At 43.2% G+C, this 17,461-nt stretch overlaps 1 protein-coding gene across 3 annotated transcripts in view; it reads right to left on the bottom strand.

The window, feature by feature from the left end:
* Positions 1-203: 203 nt before the first annotated feature.
* fat1a (FAT atypical cadherin 1a) overlaps positions 204-17,461 on the bottom strand; it is an 88,312-nt gene continuing 71,054 nt past the window's right edge. For 2 of the 3 annotated variants that reach the window (XM_034687939.1, XM_034687938.1), the window contains exons 15-29: positions 16,343-16,557; positions 13,951-14,088; positions 13,612-13,755; positions 11,551-11,748; positions 10,245-10,838; positions 9,929-10,151; positions 9,711-9,842; positions 9,443-9,600; positions 8,123-8,591; positions 7,244-7,397; positions 6,821-6,931; positions 6,069-6,709; positions 4,569-4,706; positions 2,816-2,851; positions 204-1,793 (exon numbers count right to left, since the gene is read on the bottom strand). In XM_034687939.1, coding sequence (XP_034543830.1) covers positions 1,117-1,793; positions 2,816-2,851; positions 4,569-4,706; positions 6,069-6,709; positions 6,821-6,931; positions 7,244-7,397; positions 8,123-8,591; positions 9,443-9,600; positions 9,711-9,842; positions 9,929-10,151; positions 10,245-10,838; positions 11,551-11,748; positions 13,612-13,755; positions 13,951-14,088; positions 16,343-16,557 — 4,028 coding nt within the window. In that variant the 3' untranslated portion in view covers positions 204-1,116. The remainder of the gene's footprint in view (positions 1,794-2,815; positions 2,852-4,568; positions 4,707-6,068; positions 6,710-6,820; positions 6,932-7,243; positions 7,398-8,122; positions 8,592-9,442; positions 9,601-9,710; positions 9,843-9,928; positions 10,152-10,244; positions 10,839-11,550; positions 11,749-13,611; positions 13,756-13,950; positions 14,089-16,342; positions 16,558-17,461) is intronic. The other variant, XM_034687940.1, reaches the window with a different exon arrangement.

Raw genomic sequence — 17,461 nt, forward strand, 5'->3', positions numbered from 1 at the left:
CCAGCGCGTCAGATAGGTATTCCAGCGCGTCAGATAGGTATTCCAGGTGCAGTGCCTCAGTGGCTTAAAGCTTTGGCTTGGCCTCTACACATACCATTCACAAACTTCCAGCAAAGGTATTATATCAACATTACTGCTTTCTCCAACAACTTGATTCTCCCCACACACTCTAGTTTGTAAATAATGAGGCACAGAAAGCAGAATAATTTTTTAGGAATAATTTATTGCCAGTAGGAAAGCGTGAGCTCGTGGCAGTATTCAATAAAAACCTTAACAAGACCATAGCATTGCTCACACACACATAGACACCTGAAAAAGTCACGTGTCCATGGATAACTCTGCACTATAAATATATTGGGTCCCATTTTCTTGGTGGAAAAATAAAGAGGTTCCAAAGTCAAAATTTACAAACAAACAAATAAAAAAAACAACACAAGAATATGCAGTCGTTCATTGAAGACCCTTTTTGAAATGAGCAGGAGACGATAAACTTTACGAGTACATTGTGTGTTTCCGGAAAAGCCACGCTCTTTTCTTCTTCTTCTCTCTTTTTTAACGTTTCTTTTTTTTGTGAATGTAAGCACAGTAAGGCTGATAATGTCACACCATTTAACTCTTTTTTTGTTGAAAATAAAAGCATAGAATATCTACAAAACCTAGTAAACTTTGAAATCAAAAACTGTACATTTAAATTTACATTGAAAATGAGGAGTTGTATAAAAAAAACTTTGCTTGGTTTTTATTTATAGAAACAAAGATATTGTCATGAATATTCTTTTTTTTTTTCTCTTGTTGCTTTTCCTGTTTTACACCAAAACAATGATCTTTCGGACAATCCACTTCCTGTGAATGATGACAGTTACATAAAGCGATGGGGCAGGAGTTGGACTGAGCAGACGCTAAGATGCTACAGAGATTCTCTTATAGCTTCATGAGATCTTCTCAGCCGATTGGCCTTTAAAACCAGTCTCAACAACCCCTGTGTATGACTCAGTTCATTGAATGTGTGTGTGTGTGTTTGTTTGTTGTGTTTTCTGTGTGCACATATAGTGTGTGTACAGCGGGGGGAACATAAGGTGTAGCTGTGGGTTCAGGCACTTTTGTTTGGATCCAGTGTCAGACTTCAGTGTGCTGTTGGGAGTCCAGCCCTGGGATGACCAGCCGCTCAAAGTGGCCCTCGTCGCCGCTCTCGTAGTCGCTTATCATCACCTCGGACTCCTCGCAGCACGCCGACATGTCCGAGCAGGAGGCTGTGGACGTGTACAGAGACATGGACATGTTGTCCAGAGCTGACGAGTCAAAGTCCCGACTACAACCCAGCGGGTAGCCCCCTCTGTAGCCGCTGGTGCCCATGGTGGAAGCCGGGGTGGTGGTGTTTGAGGTGGTGGCACCCTGGCCCTCATTATCACCAGAGTCGCTGGCGTAGGAGTGCTGCGGCAGGTACTGGTTAAGGCTGTAGAGCTGGGGCAGAGCCGGGCGCTGGCGTACCCCGGGTGAGCCTCCTGGACCGTTCGCAGACGGGTCCAGATCTCTGCCCATAGGCCGCAGCGTGTCGCAGCGGTCGGCGTACTCTGGCAGAGGCGGCGGCGGCAAGTCGTCATTTGCAGGGAAGTCCTCCGGCGGCGGTGGGAAGTCGCTCTCGATGTCGAAGCCGCCGGGATAGTAGTCGGTGTCGATGGCACTCGGGTCGCTGTACAGAGGGGCGGGCTGCTCCACAACCTCATACTGAGGGAACTCCTGGATTCCAGGAAGTTGAACACTTGGCATCCAATCAGATGTGTCCCAGTGATATCCTGTTTGATGAGGCAAAAACACGGTCGTTAATGTTTGGCATCAAAGCAAACTACATCAGTAACAGTGTGTTAATATTAAAAAACCCACACCATGCAATAACACAATAAGTCACACCAACACAACGGGTTGTTCATTAATAAACACTTCACAGCACTTTGTGAGAGCGACACACTGCAGACACATCGACAGACTTACACACACTGTAGAACGAATGTTTGATCTGTCTGTTATATGTTTAGTTATCTCTTGTTTGTGCAAAAATAACATGAAAACATCAAATAAATGAGTATATCAAAGCTAATCCAGATTTCTTTTACTCACTGTAAAATGTTAAAAGTGTTTGCTTAATCATCTTGGCATGTCTTTCAAATAAACTGATTCAATTAAACAGATTTGAGGCCTGCATATCCCGTCTAATGGATCCAACCTGATATGCCTGTAAGCAGGTGGGTTGTTGTAGCTAGCAGAATGGAAGTTGTCTACATCTCTGTATCTCTTTACAGCTCCATACGGAGCCACAATATTCAAGAAGTAATGTCCACTACGGGGCCATCCAATCAGATGTACAGATTTAATTTGATTCCCTCTGGTTACATGTAGTTAAGACTGAGACCTTAAACTGGAGTGATGTCTTTTCTTCCTCCACTTTAACAATCAAATAATCAAACTAATAAAGTGTGATGTCAAGACTGGAATTTTTGGAGGTTAACAGAAACATACACAAATGATTCCTTCCTGTTACGTCTTTGATCAAACGAAGCTCAGGTTAACATTTGTTCTTCTAATGTTGTCTAAGAATCAAAAACCATGCAAGTGAATGTTTTCTTGAGGCGATAATTGTGATTAACAGTTTAGAGACACAATGACTCAACACGTGTAGTACGACAGCTCTCGGTGTCACACTTCCTCACAGAGGCTGTGTCACCTTCTGTTTTTATGGAGCTTTAAATGTTAGTGGTTAAAACTTAAGAGGGGGGGAAACAGCAGAGAACAACAGGCAAACAAAGACGTAAAAAGTCACCTCTTGGGTTCTTGAGATCATGAGCCAAAAAAGACTCTTTATAGGAGCGGAGAAGGACAAGAGAAAGAGAGAAAGAACAAGTCACATTAAAACCTGAGAGGAGAGAACAATCGGCTGAGAACACAGATGAAATGAGGACAATGAAACACTCAAAGAGGGAATAAATCAAGAGAATGACAGGTTCGGTAATGGACTACACTTCTGCCATTTTCTTAAACAGACTCCTGGAGGTGTGGAATCACAAGTTGGCAAGGATCGATACTGGAACATGCTTAATGCCGGTTTAATTAATTGTTTGTTTGTCTTTTTAATTAGAAGCTTTAAACACGGAGGCAGACGTGGAGGCTCCGTCAGTGTAAGAAAATGGCAGCTCTACATCCCACACTCCACATCTCAACACCAAGGACACAACTAGAAGCAGATGGAAGCAATAAAAGAGTACCTTCTCCTTCCACCGAGTCAACAGCACGGTTGACAAGGTGGATTACTGTCACTATGGAGGCTTGTGAAAGGAAGGAGAGGGAGTGGGTGGAGAGATCCAGCATTAGCACAAATGCTTTCAGAATTTTGAAATGATAAAACAATTAAAAAAACGCATGGAGTGCATGATGATGGTGGGAGCGATGCCAACAAACGCCAACCATCCCACAGACGTCGCTGCACACATTTCACTTGGAGTGCTTTTTTTGGAGAGTGGGGGGATTCATGGTTTGGGCACAAGACGGCATGGAGGGAGACAAAGTGGTGAAGGGAGGGCTCTGGTTTTGTATGCGCAAGATACCACACAAGAACAACATACGGAGAGGCTATGGGGTGCCATTGACAGTACAGATGGAAGAATCAGTGAAATTCCCCGGAGATTTAAAAACGCATTTCCAACATGAAAACAAAGAAAATCCTGAGAGTGTTTGAACACAGTTAAACGAAATAGGAATATTCAATTTCTAATTCAATCTGATTTTGGAGGTAAGAGATGAAGGTTTGATGACTTATGAGAAGCACATTCCCCACATGATACCCTCGTAATGACATGGGGGAAATAAATATGATATGAAAAGGAAACGGAGAACATAAAGGGTAATGTATACATAATGAGTGTATACCCTTGTGGTTTATTCCGTGATGTTTGCTTCAAACATCCTTTTTTAGCTATGTATTGGAAAAAACAAACAAAACAGAGAGAAAGAAAAAAAAAAGAAGTGAAGGCATGCATGTAAATTAAAAGAACATTAAATCTGTCAAAGTCAATGACTCGCGAGTGATTTCAAAAACAACATAACTGCTTTCTGAGTAAGTCATCAAACTCCTTTTTGAGCGACCGAGCACGGACATGTGTTTAAAAAAAACCCAACGTATTTAATCCAGGGAGAATTTCACGGCACAAGATGTTGTGATTGCTTCCGTCTGTACCGGAGGTGATTGAAGACTTACAGGCCGGACCCCCTATTTAAAACCTTGTTCTGGATCTGTGGACTGATTTGATCCATATGGGAGCTGAAGCCCCGCAGCAAAAAGAAAGAGAAAAGAACAAGTGACCCCAGAGAAACCATTTTTAAGGGCCATCCACTCTGAGCATGCAAAGAAACAGTGTTAGCATGAAAATCAACAAGCACAAAGTAACTGCCGCTAAACTCTGCAGGTCTGAGAGGAGAAAATCAACAACTCTTTATAAGTACAAAATTATATTGTATAATAAAATAATCAATCAAGTTCTTTTTTTTTTGTTTTCAAGGGATTAGTAAGTCTAACATACCGTTATCATCGCAGGACTCTGACTGGAAGGAGCTGAGTGAGTGGACCTCAGACATGCTGCCCCGGGTGTTGTAAGGGTGACATGCGCTGTCCTCCACAGGCTTCTTGGTCAGGCATGAGTCTAAGTCCACCACTTTAGCTAGAAAAAGAGGCACAGATTGATTTTACTGTGAATGAGAATATGAATGAGATACAAAAACTTCCCGTATAGAGCACAGCAATACAACAAAAAACACTTAAGGTCTCTAATCAAAGGTGAATTTGTTCTATATTCCTGTACTAACTGATTTCTGTTATCCCACCTGGGTATTTGTATAAGCAAATGTTTATTACTGTTTTATCTGAACCTTTGTTTTTTCCTCAAATAAGGGCCTGTGTCCACTAACAGCAGTTTTTGTGCCGGCAACAACCAGCGACATCATTTTTAGCACTTCTCACTGATACTTGCTGTTACGAGGTAGTCCCCTGTCTGTTTTAAATTGCTCTGTGTGCTTAACATTTACTTTTATTCTGAGGAATTTTACAAGGAAAACATAAAACAATTGATAAAAACTGTGTCGTAGCATTAGCAGCAGCTCTACATCAGGAAAGTATTCACTGTTTGGTGATGGAGATGTGACATTGACGAGTACAGAAAATTATGAACTGCATTGGTTTGGTATGAAAAATAGGTGCTGCCAGTGCAAAAAAAATGCTGTCAGTGGACACAGGCCCTTAAAATCTAACTACTAACATTGGACAAGAATTGAACTTCTGTTTGTGGATTGTTGTACCATGTAATTTAGAGTATAACATCTTTTCTTGGTTTCAGTATTAATGACAAACCACATTTTTGTTGTGTTAAAGGAACTGAGCTCAATTGTCATGCATGATATTTAGTTTGTAATGAACTTGGAATGAATGAACTTTATAATTTATAGACTAATTTATGATATAAAAAAAGTTTCAAAGAAGAAAAAAAGAAGTATGAACTGCTGAGGAACAAATATAAACTTGTGTCACATCATTAATTCAGTAGACTTCACTTTATGCTGACTTGATAGGAAGTTTATGTTTTTTCCAGATGAATTACTGATATTTATTTTGCTTTGAATATTTAATTGTGTGCTTTATTGCAGAAGCATTCATAGCTCAAACTAGCAAATGATTAGAATTACTTTCATGGAAGAGCAACAATTAAACATCTCCTCTATTTTCCCTGCAATTAGTCGCAAATTACAGCTTTTCAAGGACCCTTCCAAGGAAATAATTATGAAATTAAGAGCCCATAAAATGGTGTTACCAAGAATTTAATTAAAAATCATCACAAAACGATTAAACTGAAAATTAATGCTAATTTTAGGGGGAAAAAAATCCTTCCCCTTGGTATCATTACTTTAAACGTGTGCACCTGAAATTAGAGAAACATTCCATCGAGTGTTGGATGCAATGAAAGCAGTTTCATTTTAGTGTGAAACTCCTTCCTAGTCACAGGTTGTAAAGCTACCTGAATCAAACTTACTGTCGTAATCATAATCCCAGTTTGGCTTCTGGATGGAGTCGCTGTCTGACACTGAGTTGGAGGGTGGGGGAGGGGGGAGGTTGGGTGCTACGCTGCACACTGCTACAGTCTTGCGGTGACCGTGCATGGAGTCTGGGTTGAAGGTGCTGAACTCTGGATGCTCTGGAATAGCTGATCCCTCGAATGAGTTCCTGTCCAGGTTGTTCCTTGAATCGCTGGGAATGCTGGGAGTGTAAGAGATGGGCCTGACGGGGACCTGAGGCGGGATGTCGGAGTAGATGTTCTTGTTGAGTTTGACGTCATAGAACGGCCTCTGCAGGAAAGAGTGAGGCACGTTTGAACTCCCGCCGCGCTTGTCGTCGTCGTTCTTTGACTTGCTGCGGCACGCTCTCTTGCGGATGATGATGAAGAGGAGGACCAGGATGAAGATGCTGGACACAAAGACCACGATGCCGATCACCTCCTCCAGGCCGATGTTCCAGGAGGTGGAGACGAACTCGTTGCGGACCTCGGCGCGGAGCTCGCACATCTGCCCACTGAATCCCAGAGAGCAGTTACACCTGAAGGAGCCGTACGTGTTCTGACACTGTGCTCCGTTTGAGCACGGGTTCTTCATGCACTCATCCACATCACTCAGGCACCTGGACAACACAGAGGGAGCAGGTGAGGGGGATAAGTTGGAGTTTAGTTTCCTCTTGTCGGAGACATGACAGAAACAAAGTTTTGTTCATGAGTGTACTTAAGTGACATACCTGTCTCCCTGGAATCCTGCCTCACACTCACACACTGGACCATCCAGGCTGTCGATGCACTTCCCGCTGTTTTTACAGGGGTTGTCTCTGCAGTATGGGCCCAGCTGGCACCTGAATTCAGATCAAGAAAAGTTAAACAACCACAAACATGTATCAAAGTTGCGTTTATGAAGCATGTTGACACAGAGCGAAAGACTTGTATTCATCTGAGAAAGAGTGATAATTAAAAAATGCTGATTTTTGTTTGTTTCTGTGGGACATACAAGGATGTAACAATGTCTAAGGCATATTTCATGAATGCATGTTGCAGTACAAATTCACTTTGTTGTGGAGATCCAATGAAAACTGCAGGTAACACCACTAAACATCAAAGAAATGCAGTCAGGATCAGTATTCAGAGATGTTTTTGACAAGTTGTACTACCTTTGTCCTGAGTACTGCCCTCTGCACTGGCAGTAGAAGTCACCTGCACGAGGTACACAGGTGCCCCCGTACAGGCAGGGGTTGGAGGCACAGGGGCTGATCCCGATCTCGCAGTGGGTGCCCATAAAGGAGGCGAGACACTTGCAGAAGTAACCTGTATAGTGCGGACAAGAACAGCTTAATGAATAAAGATAATGACACTAAACAGGGGCACAGTTTAACCTACTACATCCTCAAATCAATGCCACTTTTGGAAACAACCACATGTAGTCGTCTCTGACAACAGCTAAAGGTCAGCCACTCGTAAAGGTCAGGGGAAAGTACCAAATTACTCGACCTTTAACTTGAATTGCCCGCTCTTTAAATTCTGCATAATTTACACCACTAACAGAATCACACTGACAGAGTCCAGATATACTCAGCAAACTGTTTCCTCTTTTTTTTTTTGTGACTGAGCTGATGTTACTGAAACACAACACGTCCTGCAGATGTTTTACAAAAAGAAAGCCCTCCAGGGACGGTGAGGGATTTTGCTCTCTGAACTGCTGGCTGGTTTTTAATTTGTAACAGATGCAGAAGTGATGAGTGTGCATGCGTAAACAGCACAAACTGCAAATGAACACAGCGCAGGAAGAGAGCCACTTCTTACAAAGCTATGATTAAAGACGCTTGTGGAGATATTTGCTACACCTGCAATAATCAGCAGCTATGTCTGAGGTGGCGAAGGTGGGGGTTTTGTAATTAGTTCTTTTGGAGCACATGTAAAACTCCTTAACTCCAGTAAATGTGGACTCACTGAGGTAGAGAAACCTGAAGTTTCACTCGTTTCTTCAGGAGAAATCTGAGTGTGAGCAATGACCTGAGCAGGACATAATGTACCTCCATTAGGCAGCGAGGTGCAGCTCCCCCCGTTGGTGCACGGATTGCTGGAACAGCTCTCAGCAGGCGCGAGAGCGCAGCCCGGCGCCACGTCCACGATGTCCTCCAGCATGGCGTACGCCCGCTGAGCCTTGGTGTTGAGAGGCAGCTCCTGGCCGTTCAGGATGATGGCCTCCATGCAGCCGCGAAGCCCGTTGGTGACAGGAAGGCTGCGTCCGTGGCGAGCGGGGGCGTGCTGCCGTACGTGACCGCCAAAGTAAATGCTGTTGTCAAGGTTGAGGGTCCGCAGGGTGCCCGGTGCTGTGCCTGAGGCGGCGTGTACACGGTCTAGCACCAGCTTAGCGTAGTTACCGTCCACCTCCAAAGTGAGGGTGTGCCACTCGCCGTCGTTGATTTGAGCGCTGTGGACTGACACCAAGCCGGGGCCGCTACCGCAGTCGAACTTGTACTGGAGACGTCCGTTCACAATCTGAAAACACACGGAGAACAGATTCAACATTTATGAGACCGTTAAAGATCCTCTTCAGTTTTTCTCTTTTGTTTTCCTTTTCATCACGACTCTAATAGATTAAAACCCAGGAAGGAAGTCGTAATCAAATCAATGTGTGGCTCTGTGATAAATCACTCCTTATCAGAAAAAGCTGTGCGCATCAATTTATCAGCATGCCAAAAAATAATGACATCTTAATAGAGAGCAAACACACTTGTACTGTCAGAAGCATCGAATGAATTCTGGACGCCCAAACCGGAAAAACTTCTGCTCATGCCTCGCAACAGTGTGCAGATATTAAAAGCCTCACATGGCAGCCCGGAAAACAATAACCGCCTCTCAGCCAGACAGGTTTTTACTCTGCAGACTGCTTCAGCAGACAGGCTGGAGAAGGAATGTGTGGAAAAGTGCTCCCTGTTTCCCTCCCAGCACCAAAATAGCTCTCGTGTGCGAGTTTTTTCAACCCACCACCACATTCCCATAGTCCTTCATGTGAAAGGGGGGTTTTAAAAATGGCTTTTTGAACCCTCCAGCACAGTGAGCTGGCACGGTCTCATGGGAGGAGGAGGAGGGGGTCAGTTATGAGTTTATCAAGGCTGTCTGATATGAAAATGCTGGGTTGTAATGAAGAGGCAGAGCGAGTCTAGACTTAATTATGATAAGCAAGGTATTCATTTCAATATCAAAGCAGCTGGAGAAACAAATTTAGTATTATAGCTGAGTAACAAGGCTGGATGAATATGTTGAAACATGCGCAGACACACACACACACACACACACACACACACACACACACACACACACACACACACACAGACAAACACACAAACCTCAAGGATGCTGTAGTCTGTTCCTTTAGCATACATGACAGTCGCATGGCTGGAGAAGGTCCTGAGCCTCAGAGAAAGCTTCATCAGCTCCTTGTTCTCGTTCTCAATCAGGTGGTATTTAATATAACCGCTGCCACTGAACGTCAGAGACTGTCCGTCTGGAATAAAGAGACAGACATGTATTAAAAAAAGGAAGATCCAGCTAAAGGAAAGTAAGGATTGAGTGTGGATGTGTGGGAGTGTTTCTCAAAAAGATGGGTGATCTTACCAGAACATTTCCCCTTTTTGCCCTCGGGACAAACACAACTGTACACAGGATCTTTAGGATCTGGCACACACTCCATGCCCTCAGGACAGGGGCTGCTCTCACACAGGTTGTTCAACACAGGACATCTGCCGCCTAAACACACACACACACATACTACCACTCAGTATTTCTAAACAGACGATAAATGTGGAGATGAGCAGAGGGGGGGATATTCCTACCTTCACACTGACAGGTTGCGGTCCTCAGGTGTCGGGGTGTGACGAAGCTGAGGCGAGCCGTGCTGTGAGTAGACATGGCCGTCTTGTCCAGGGTGATGACCTCATCGCAGAAGCGCAGAGGACAGTCCAGACCTGCGCACAGCTTCTGCACCACACGCACAATCCGGACCCCCGTCATCTCCTCGATCACGGCGGCAGAGGAGTTTAATTTACGGAAGACGACCTGAAACACAAATAAGAAGAATTGTTGAAGTTGTTTTAAGAAGTTACACGTCTACAGTTTTAATTTGTAATCATACAGGGTAATTGCTTTTACCTCCTGGGACTGGTACGGACTGCCAGATCTCTCCAGAGTCAGCAGCACATCCAGATCTCCCTGCTCTGAAGGCTGCAGACTCACTAACTGCACCTCACTCCTCCTGACTCCGGCGATGTTTCTTAACGCTCGCTGGAAATTGCGCCAGTAGTCCCCGATAAACTCCTCGGGGGCGATGTTTGCAAAGCGCACCGAGATGGAGTTATCCAGAGCCTGACGAGCTGCCTCTTTAACATGCACAGTGACATCTGCGGCTGAGGTGAAGCGCCCGTCGGTCACCGTCACGTTGAGCGGGTAGTGTCCCACGTCGAGCGGTCGCAAGGCAATGACTTTACCATCGGAGGAGGACACTGAAAACAAGGCGCCGCTCTCGTCTGAGGATTGAGAAGAAGGGGCGAGGCTGTAGGTGAGGGTGTCATAGATGTCCTGGTCGGTGGCGTGGATCTTGCCCAGAACGCCTCCTGGGTATTCATCCCCAGCTGTGGTGACAAAGATGTCCAGAGGAAGGATGGCAGGAGGGTAGACGCTCTCCTCAATGATGCGAACGCTGATGAAAGCGGTGGAGAAGAGCTGAGGTTTGCCGCTGTCTGACACCTAAACATGAAAAAGAAAAAAGAGGTGCATGCATGAGACAGAGCTGTGCACTCATGAGTGTTCATCTGCAAGCTTTATTCTCCCAACAGCAGAGGGCAATCAAGCTCTTTCCATGTTACTCCATACTCACAGCAACCTCGTACTGTAATTGTACAGGATGTTAAAACAAAGTAAACATGTTCAAATCTTACATTCTAACTTTCACACTCACTGAAAGACGGTCATCAGCTCAGCAAGGAGAAGATAACTATGACTCAAATCTGAGTGCGCATCTTGTGTGTAAAAAGACATCACACTTACATTTCATATCCCATCTGCCCACTCCTTTTTTTTCCCTCTGTTCTCTCCTCTAAGGTGACACATCAACACACGGCAACACACGTGATCACGCCAACTCAAAACAAACCTCTTTGATTTATGATTCTCCTGTGAGCCGCACTCTGTTGCAGTGGCTTTATTTTATGCCCGTTTCAATTTGGCATCTCACATGGAGTTTTAAACAAGGTGAAAGCTTTACTTGGAATAAATCTTAAAAGGTGGAGGGATGAGCATTTACTAGCTGGGTGGAAAAAAAAAAAGCAATGAGAGAGTGTGACAGGGAAAAGGTAGAGGGAGGGAAAAGAGGGAAGACAAATAGATCGGGTTGCTGTGGTTTGACGGTGAAATCAATACAACCTCTCAACTCTGCTTTCTCTCCGGTGTAGTGACTCACCTGTGCTTGAAGTAGGTAGTGTTCTTTACTTTTCCTATTCAGCACCCCCACGGCCACTAGAGCTCCCTGCTGATTGATGTGGAAAGCATCGCCCTCGTTCCCGTCCACGATGGCGAAGGTGAAAGGTGGGCCGTTGTGGGAAGCGTCCCGATCGGTCACGGTGAGCTGGAGAACACTCGTGCCTTTTGGTCGATTCTCCTGTGGGATACAAGAGGGGGGAGCGTTAAATAATCGAGGTAACTCTACCAATACTCTTGAGTTTGATGAAATTTGAAGGCATGCACAGAGGAATGTTGATTTGGAATAAAAACAACTGAATCCTCATTTTGCAATGGAAAATAGAACATTGATGTTAAGTAAATTTATTTGTTTATTAATTTTTTTTTTGAGCCTTTTTTTTGCCTTTAATCGATAGGACGGCTGAAGAGAGACAGGAAAAATATGGGGAGAAGAGAGTGGGGAAGGACATGCAGTACATGGTCGAGGCTGGAATCGAACCCACGACCTCTGAGACAAGGGCTATAGCCTCGGTATATGGGGCGCGCTTAGACCGCTAGGCCAACGGCGCCCCAGTTAAGTTAATATTAACTCAACAAATTGATCAGCAATCATTTTGGACAGATGTTTGTTTACATTAAACCTGCAATGACAGATTTTTGTTCCACTTAGGGGCATCCCAAACAAATCAAGAAGACAACATTTGCATGATGTCACCTTAAGTTTACACACTTCATTGTTTGTTAACACCAAGTGAGCAAAATCTCAGAATTTGCACGCTTTTTGCTCATTTTTGGTCCCTACCAACTCCCAAATTTAGCTAAATGCAACATAATTAAACGGCCAAATTTAGCTATACATTTTGTACAGGTTCTGTACACTTGATCTCTTTTTCACTCGTTGTCTGCTGCAAAAAAAAGCCTCATGAAAGTGGGTAAATTGAACCAAAGAGGAGAGTTTCATGCAGAAAAAAATCTGACCAACAATCAGATGAATGGCGGTTACTAACTCTTCCTTTAACATCAAATATCATTTAATGTACTTAAAGAAAATAGATAATAAATAAAAAAATAAGTTCCAGTTATTTATGAGAAATAAGAGATTTGTGGACAGTTCTGACTGACTTTCTTCTTCTGTTTTTTTTCTAGCGCTAGTATTTGTTAGCTGTCCTTTTCCTACAGCTGGTCCATAATGTGGCTTTGCTTCTGAAGAATTCCGGTCGAAGCAGCATGTCAGATTCACAGTGAAAGCTTTGTGTTTTGTGTCCCTGAAAACGGCTTCAGATCTGTCCTTTATGTTGACTCTTAAGGTCCTGACTAAAAAAACTCACTTTAATTACCCGGCATTGAAAAAGAACTCTTGATATTCTTGGTGTTGTGTACAATATGTGCCTCGTATTCGTGTTCTCCTCTTGTTCTGCTTTAGTGTGATTTTGTGCTTCACTTTGATCAAAGCTGCACGGCGAGTAAAATAAAGCCAGTCAGGATTTTAACAAAGTCAAAACAATGTTTCATCCTGAAGTGCTTGTGCTGTATGAAATGTGTACCGTGTTCTCCTCACACTTTCTCTTAAATTGCTTTCTTAGTCTTCTAAACAGACGGGAAAATTGGAAATGAGTCATTTGCCCTCCTATCTGTGGAATCAGTACTTCTTCTTCTCTGTTTCTTTTGATCTAGCAAACTGGGATTACAGGTGTCTCCTTTAATTTTCTCTTTCTTCCACATTTTCCCATCCTCTCCTGGCTTTGTATCTTCCTCATTCCCACTCCTGATCCCTTTCATCCCCTATCTGCATCCTGATACTTAAGATTCAGCCACTGTCTTCTCATTTCCTCACCTCCCCCTTCTTCCTCCCTTGTCCTTACCTCTGTTCTTCCTCCTCCTTGCTTCTTGACATTCTGGTCGCACACTAGTCTCCCATTATTTCTCCCTGTTAATCCTTCTTTCTGTGTCCACTGCAATCCCCCCGTACCTTCGTCTTTTTCTCTCTTTCCATCTACCTCATCCTCCTTCCCTCCACCTCTAATCAGCCATTCACACCGACTCTGTTTTCCCACTCTCTCACCTGGATGATGAGGCTGTAGTTAGCCTGGGAGAAAAGCGGTGGGTTGTCATTGACGTCCGAGATGTCGATGTTGATCTTGGCGCTACTGGAAAGCGAGGGCACCCCGTTGTCCGAGGCGACCACCATCAGAGTGTACCCAGAAGTCTGAGACGCAGAGGGAGAGAATTACCATACAGGCAAAAGCTGCTTTCGTAAGCAATAAAGCAAGGGAGATCAGTAAACAAGCTGCCCTATTAGGCCTGACATGACTCTGATTGGATTCTGCATAGAGTGCAATTAGTTGCTCTGTGGTTTAAACTCTCTGTGTACAGTCAGCATTGTCTCTGCTGTTTCTCTTACTCTCTCTCTGTCCAGCTGGCGAGCAACTTTAAGCTCCCCTCGGACTGGATCGATGGTGAACGGGCTGCCCTGGTTGCCGTCCACGATGGAGTACCGCACGTGATTGTAAGAGGGCCCGTCAACATCCTCAGCCATCACCTGGGAATCAAACAATCAGAAGAACAACAATCAATCACAGTGAGGTGATAATCAATCAGCCACATCCCTATTTTTTTAAAGAAAAATACCCAACATTTACTTCTTTTCAGATTCTCTGATGTCAGATTTTCAGCAGTTCTTGATCTTAATACAAAGAAACTGGGTTTGTGTTTTGTGTGTAGACTAAAACAATCATGGACGTTGTCTCAGTGACCCATAGGTCTCTAAAGAGTGATTGTGAAGCCAGAAGATGGTGTTCACTGTACTGAAAACACAACTCCATGTGAGTTCTGACTACTCTAGAACACGGCAGAGAGGTGGAGTTGAGGCCCTAACCTTGTGCTCTGGAACCTGAGTAGACTTTTTATAATCATTTCTGACATTTCATGAAGAAAATAACTCAGATCAGTCATCTGCTGATCACTCAGTAATGGAAATAGTTGTAAGTTAGGGCCGAGCTGCAAAATTGGAAGCCGAAGTTGAAGTGCAAAAAAAATGCAGTTCCTAAAGTGTCCACTTGAGGCTGGCTGCAAAAGCCCAGGAAGACCCATTAACATCCATTATAAGTTTCTCTCTTTAGACGAGTTGTTATGCTCACTGTTTTTTGCTGTAAATAATCGGTCAAATTTATATTTTTTGTCTGAATTTGCTTTGTCTGTTTTTTGTTGTTGTTGTTTTTTGTTGTATGTTTGTTTTGCTTTGTCTTTGTTTTATTCTATTTGTATTTTTATTTATTTTTATTTTATTGTGTTTTCATTATTTGTGTCTTTATTTGAATGTTTGTAAAAACGAATACATTTCAAATCATAAAAAAAAACATCCATTATAAAATGCCCATTTTACCAGAAAATAGCTTAAACCTGCCCCACGATGTATCAATGACTAGTATGATATAAATCATGAAACAGATTACCTTTTCTAAGAAGCTACAGAAGGCCAAGTTTGAGGAAATTTGGACAAAGTGGATGTCATATATTTCCTCAAAACGACCTTTATTGGTTTAAATAGTTATTCAAACACACTTCTGTGTATCAAAGTATTTGTACTTGTTATTTTCTTGTGGAACAGAAACCCCATGTTCTGTCATTGCTTTCTTTAGTTTCCTTTGAGTTCTGTCTTATTACATAGAAGATTAAGAAGGTGGATTACTATAGATGACAAATAATGACTGTAATCTGTAGAATTGTGAATCCATGTGATTCCCAAAAAGAAAAATGAAACATGTTCACCACCTGGTACATAAAATGGTTTTGGTCTGAAAATTCATATTTCTTAATTTTCTTAAGTCTTTTTAAAAAAATTAAGCATCCTAATGGAAGATATTAAGACTAAGCGTTATGCCTGGATTTTCATTATTATGGGTGATTCGGGGTCGAGTTGATTTGAAAGACGCCACGATGTAACTGTTTGCCAGGAGGCTAAAGACCCACCTCAGCTCCACCTCCATCTCTCAGCCTGTTTCCAGGTTGACTGAAAGTTAGCCTGAGTCAGCATTTCCATTACGGTGACTACTTTAGATTGGCTTAAAAATCCTGCTTCAGAAACCAAAGGTTGACGTCACTCAAACTATGTCTGTATCTATGAGTAGGGCTCATTCTCCCCACCTCCATCAGACACACACTCAAACACCCACACGCACACACACAGAGTCCTAAAACCCACCAAGCATCACACACTGAAAGGGATCCTCTGGGAAATCATCAGACAGAGAAGATTTACAAGTATGAGACAATGACAGGTATTAAAATCAAATTTTCTGATGCATAATTTATATTCAGCTACATTAGACACAGATTAACGGCCATAAGCAGAGGTCTTTTATGGGAGGAGGGGATCGAGCAGGGCATACAGAAATAGGGTGAAAATTTGAAATGCAGAAGGTAGAGAGAGGCTGATCGTGGATGGGTGCTTAATGAGTCAAATGCTTTTAAATTAAAGCTGTTTGGGCATGCGTGTCAGATAATGCACAAGAACAGGGAGGCAGTGAGCATGAAGAGCATTGGTGCTAATTTAGCTGTGCCACCAGATGGTGATTTGCCACAGGTGCTGATATGTGATAGTGTAAGCAGTGAGTAATGGACAGAGAGGAGAGAGGCAGCGAGGGAGGAAATGAGCGACTCAGGGAGAAGGTGAGCAAAATAAGGAAAGTTGAAAGAGCTGAGGAACACTTTTCACTCTGAAAGCATTTTCAGATTTTAATTACAGCTTCTTGTCTCTCAGTTTTCTCATACACAACATATCTCTGTCTTCTTACCGCCATCACAATCTTCCCCAGCTCAGCATCCTCGCTGACGACAGCCGTGTAGATGTCTTGGCTGAAGGCAGGTCTGTTGTCATTAACATCCGTCAGGTTGACGTTCACTGTGGCCATGTCGCTGAGCGGCGGCAAGCCACCATCTGTAGCCTCGACGGTGATGTAGTATTCATGGGACACCTCGTAATCCAACGGCTCAATCACAAAGATGTCACCTGAGGGGGAAAAAAAAAAAAGAGGACAGAGAGTCAGAGAGGAGGGAATATTAATATTTGATTTAAACACAAGAAGAAAAAAACAGAGCAACACAAATCTCCTGCAGAGGAGTAACCTTACTTTAAGTTGTTAATGTGTTTCCTCCGATCATAACTTTTGTAAACAGGTTTACGACTCCACTTGCAAACACTCTCAGCTGACATGCACCACAGAGCACAAGTCAAATCGTCATCCTTCATTTACTCTCATTTGAAATTCAGAACTGATGCTCGGCTCAGCTGCTAACTTGCTTGCAGCTAAACAACAGAGCAGTATCCTGTCTGTTTCCTTTGGAGGTGTGCTGCAGTGATGCTGAGAGCTAATCGCAGCTCCGTCAAAACACTGTGATGTGTTTAGAATTAATGTCAAAATTTAGTGAAGGTTGGACCAAGCTTAAATGACTACAAAGCTCTTACATGTGATAAGATGTCTGAGACCGACATTCTTACTGTTGTTTGTCAGAGTAGTTACTTAACATGATGCCGTGATAGTGTGAAGACAGGAATGCAGACTGCAGACTCAACAAAAATAAGATGGTATGGGTGATGAGTGTCTTGATGCTTAACTCCATATTTGAAGGTGTGCTATTGAATGCTCTTGAAAACTAAATTAAGTATGTTGTGCTTATTTCTGAGCCCTCGACATCACACTCTATGTCTGATTTAGTTGTTGTCACTGTCAAATGTCTGAAGTGTACCACTATGCTTTTTAATTACTTTAGGTCATTGCTGGACATGTGCAGTATTGTAACTGCTCTTCTTTCTTCTTTTTTCTTTTTCTTCTTATGTTGTTGCTCCTATTTTGTTTTGTTTTTGTAGTGTCTTATAAGTCCATATGGGCTGGGCACCTTTTCGGTGCATGACA

The sequence above is a fragment of the Notolabrus celidotus genome, chromosome 7 (genome assembly GCF_009762535.1).
Source record: "Notolabrus celidotus isolate fNotCel1 chromosome 7, fNotCel1.pri, whole genome shotgun sequence".
Classification (NCBI taxonomy): domain Eukaryota; kingdom Metazoa; phylum Chordata; class Actinopteri; order Labriformes; family Labridae; genus Notolabrus; species Notolabrus celidotus.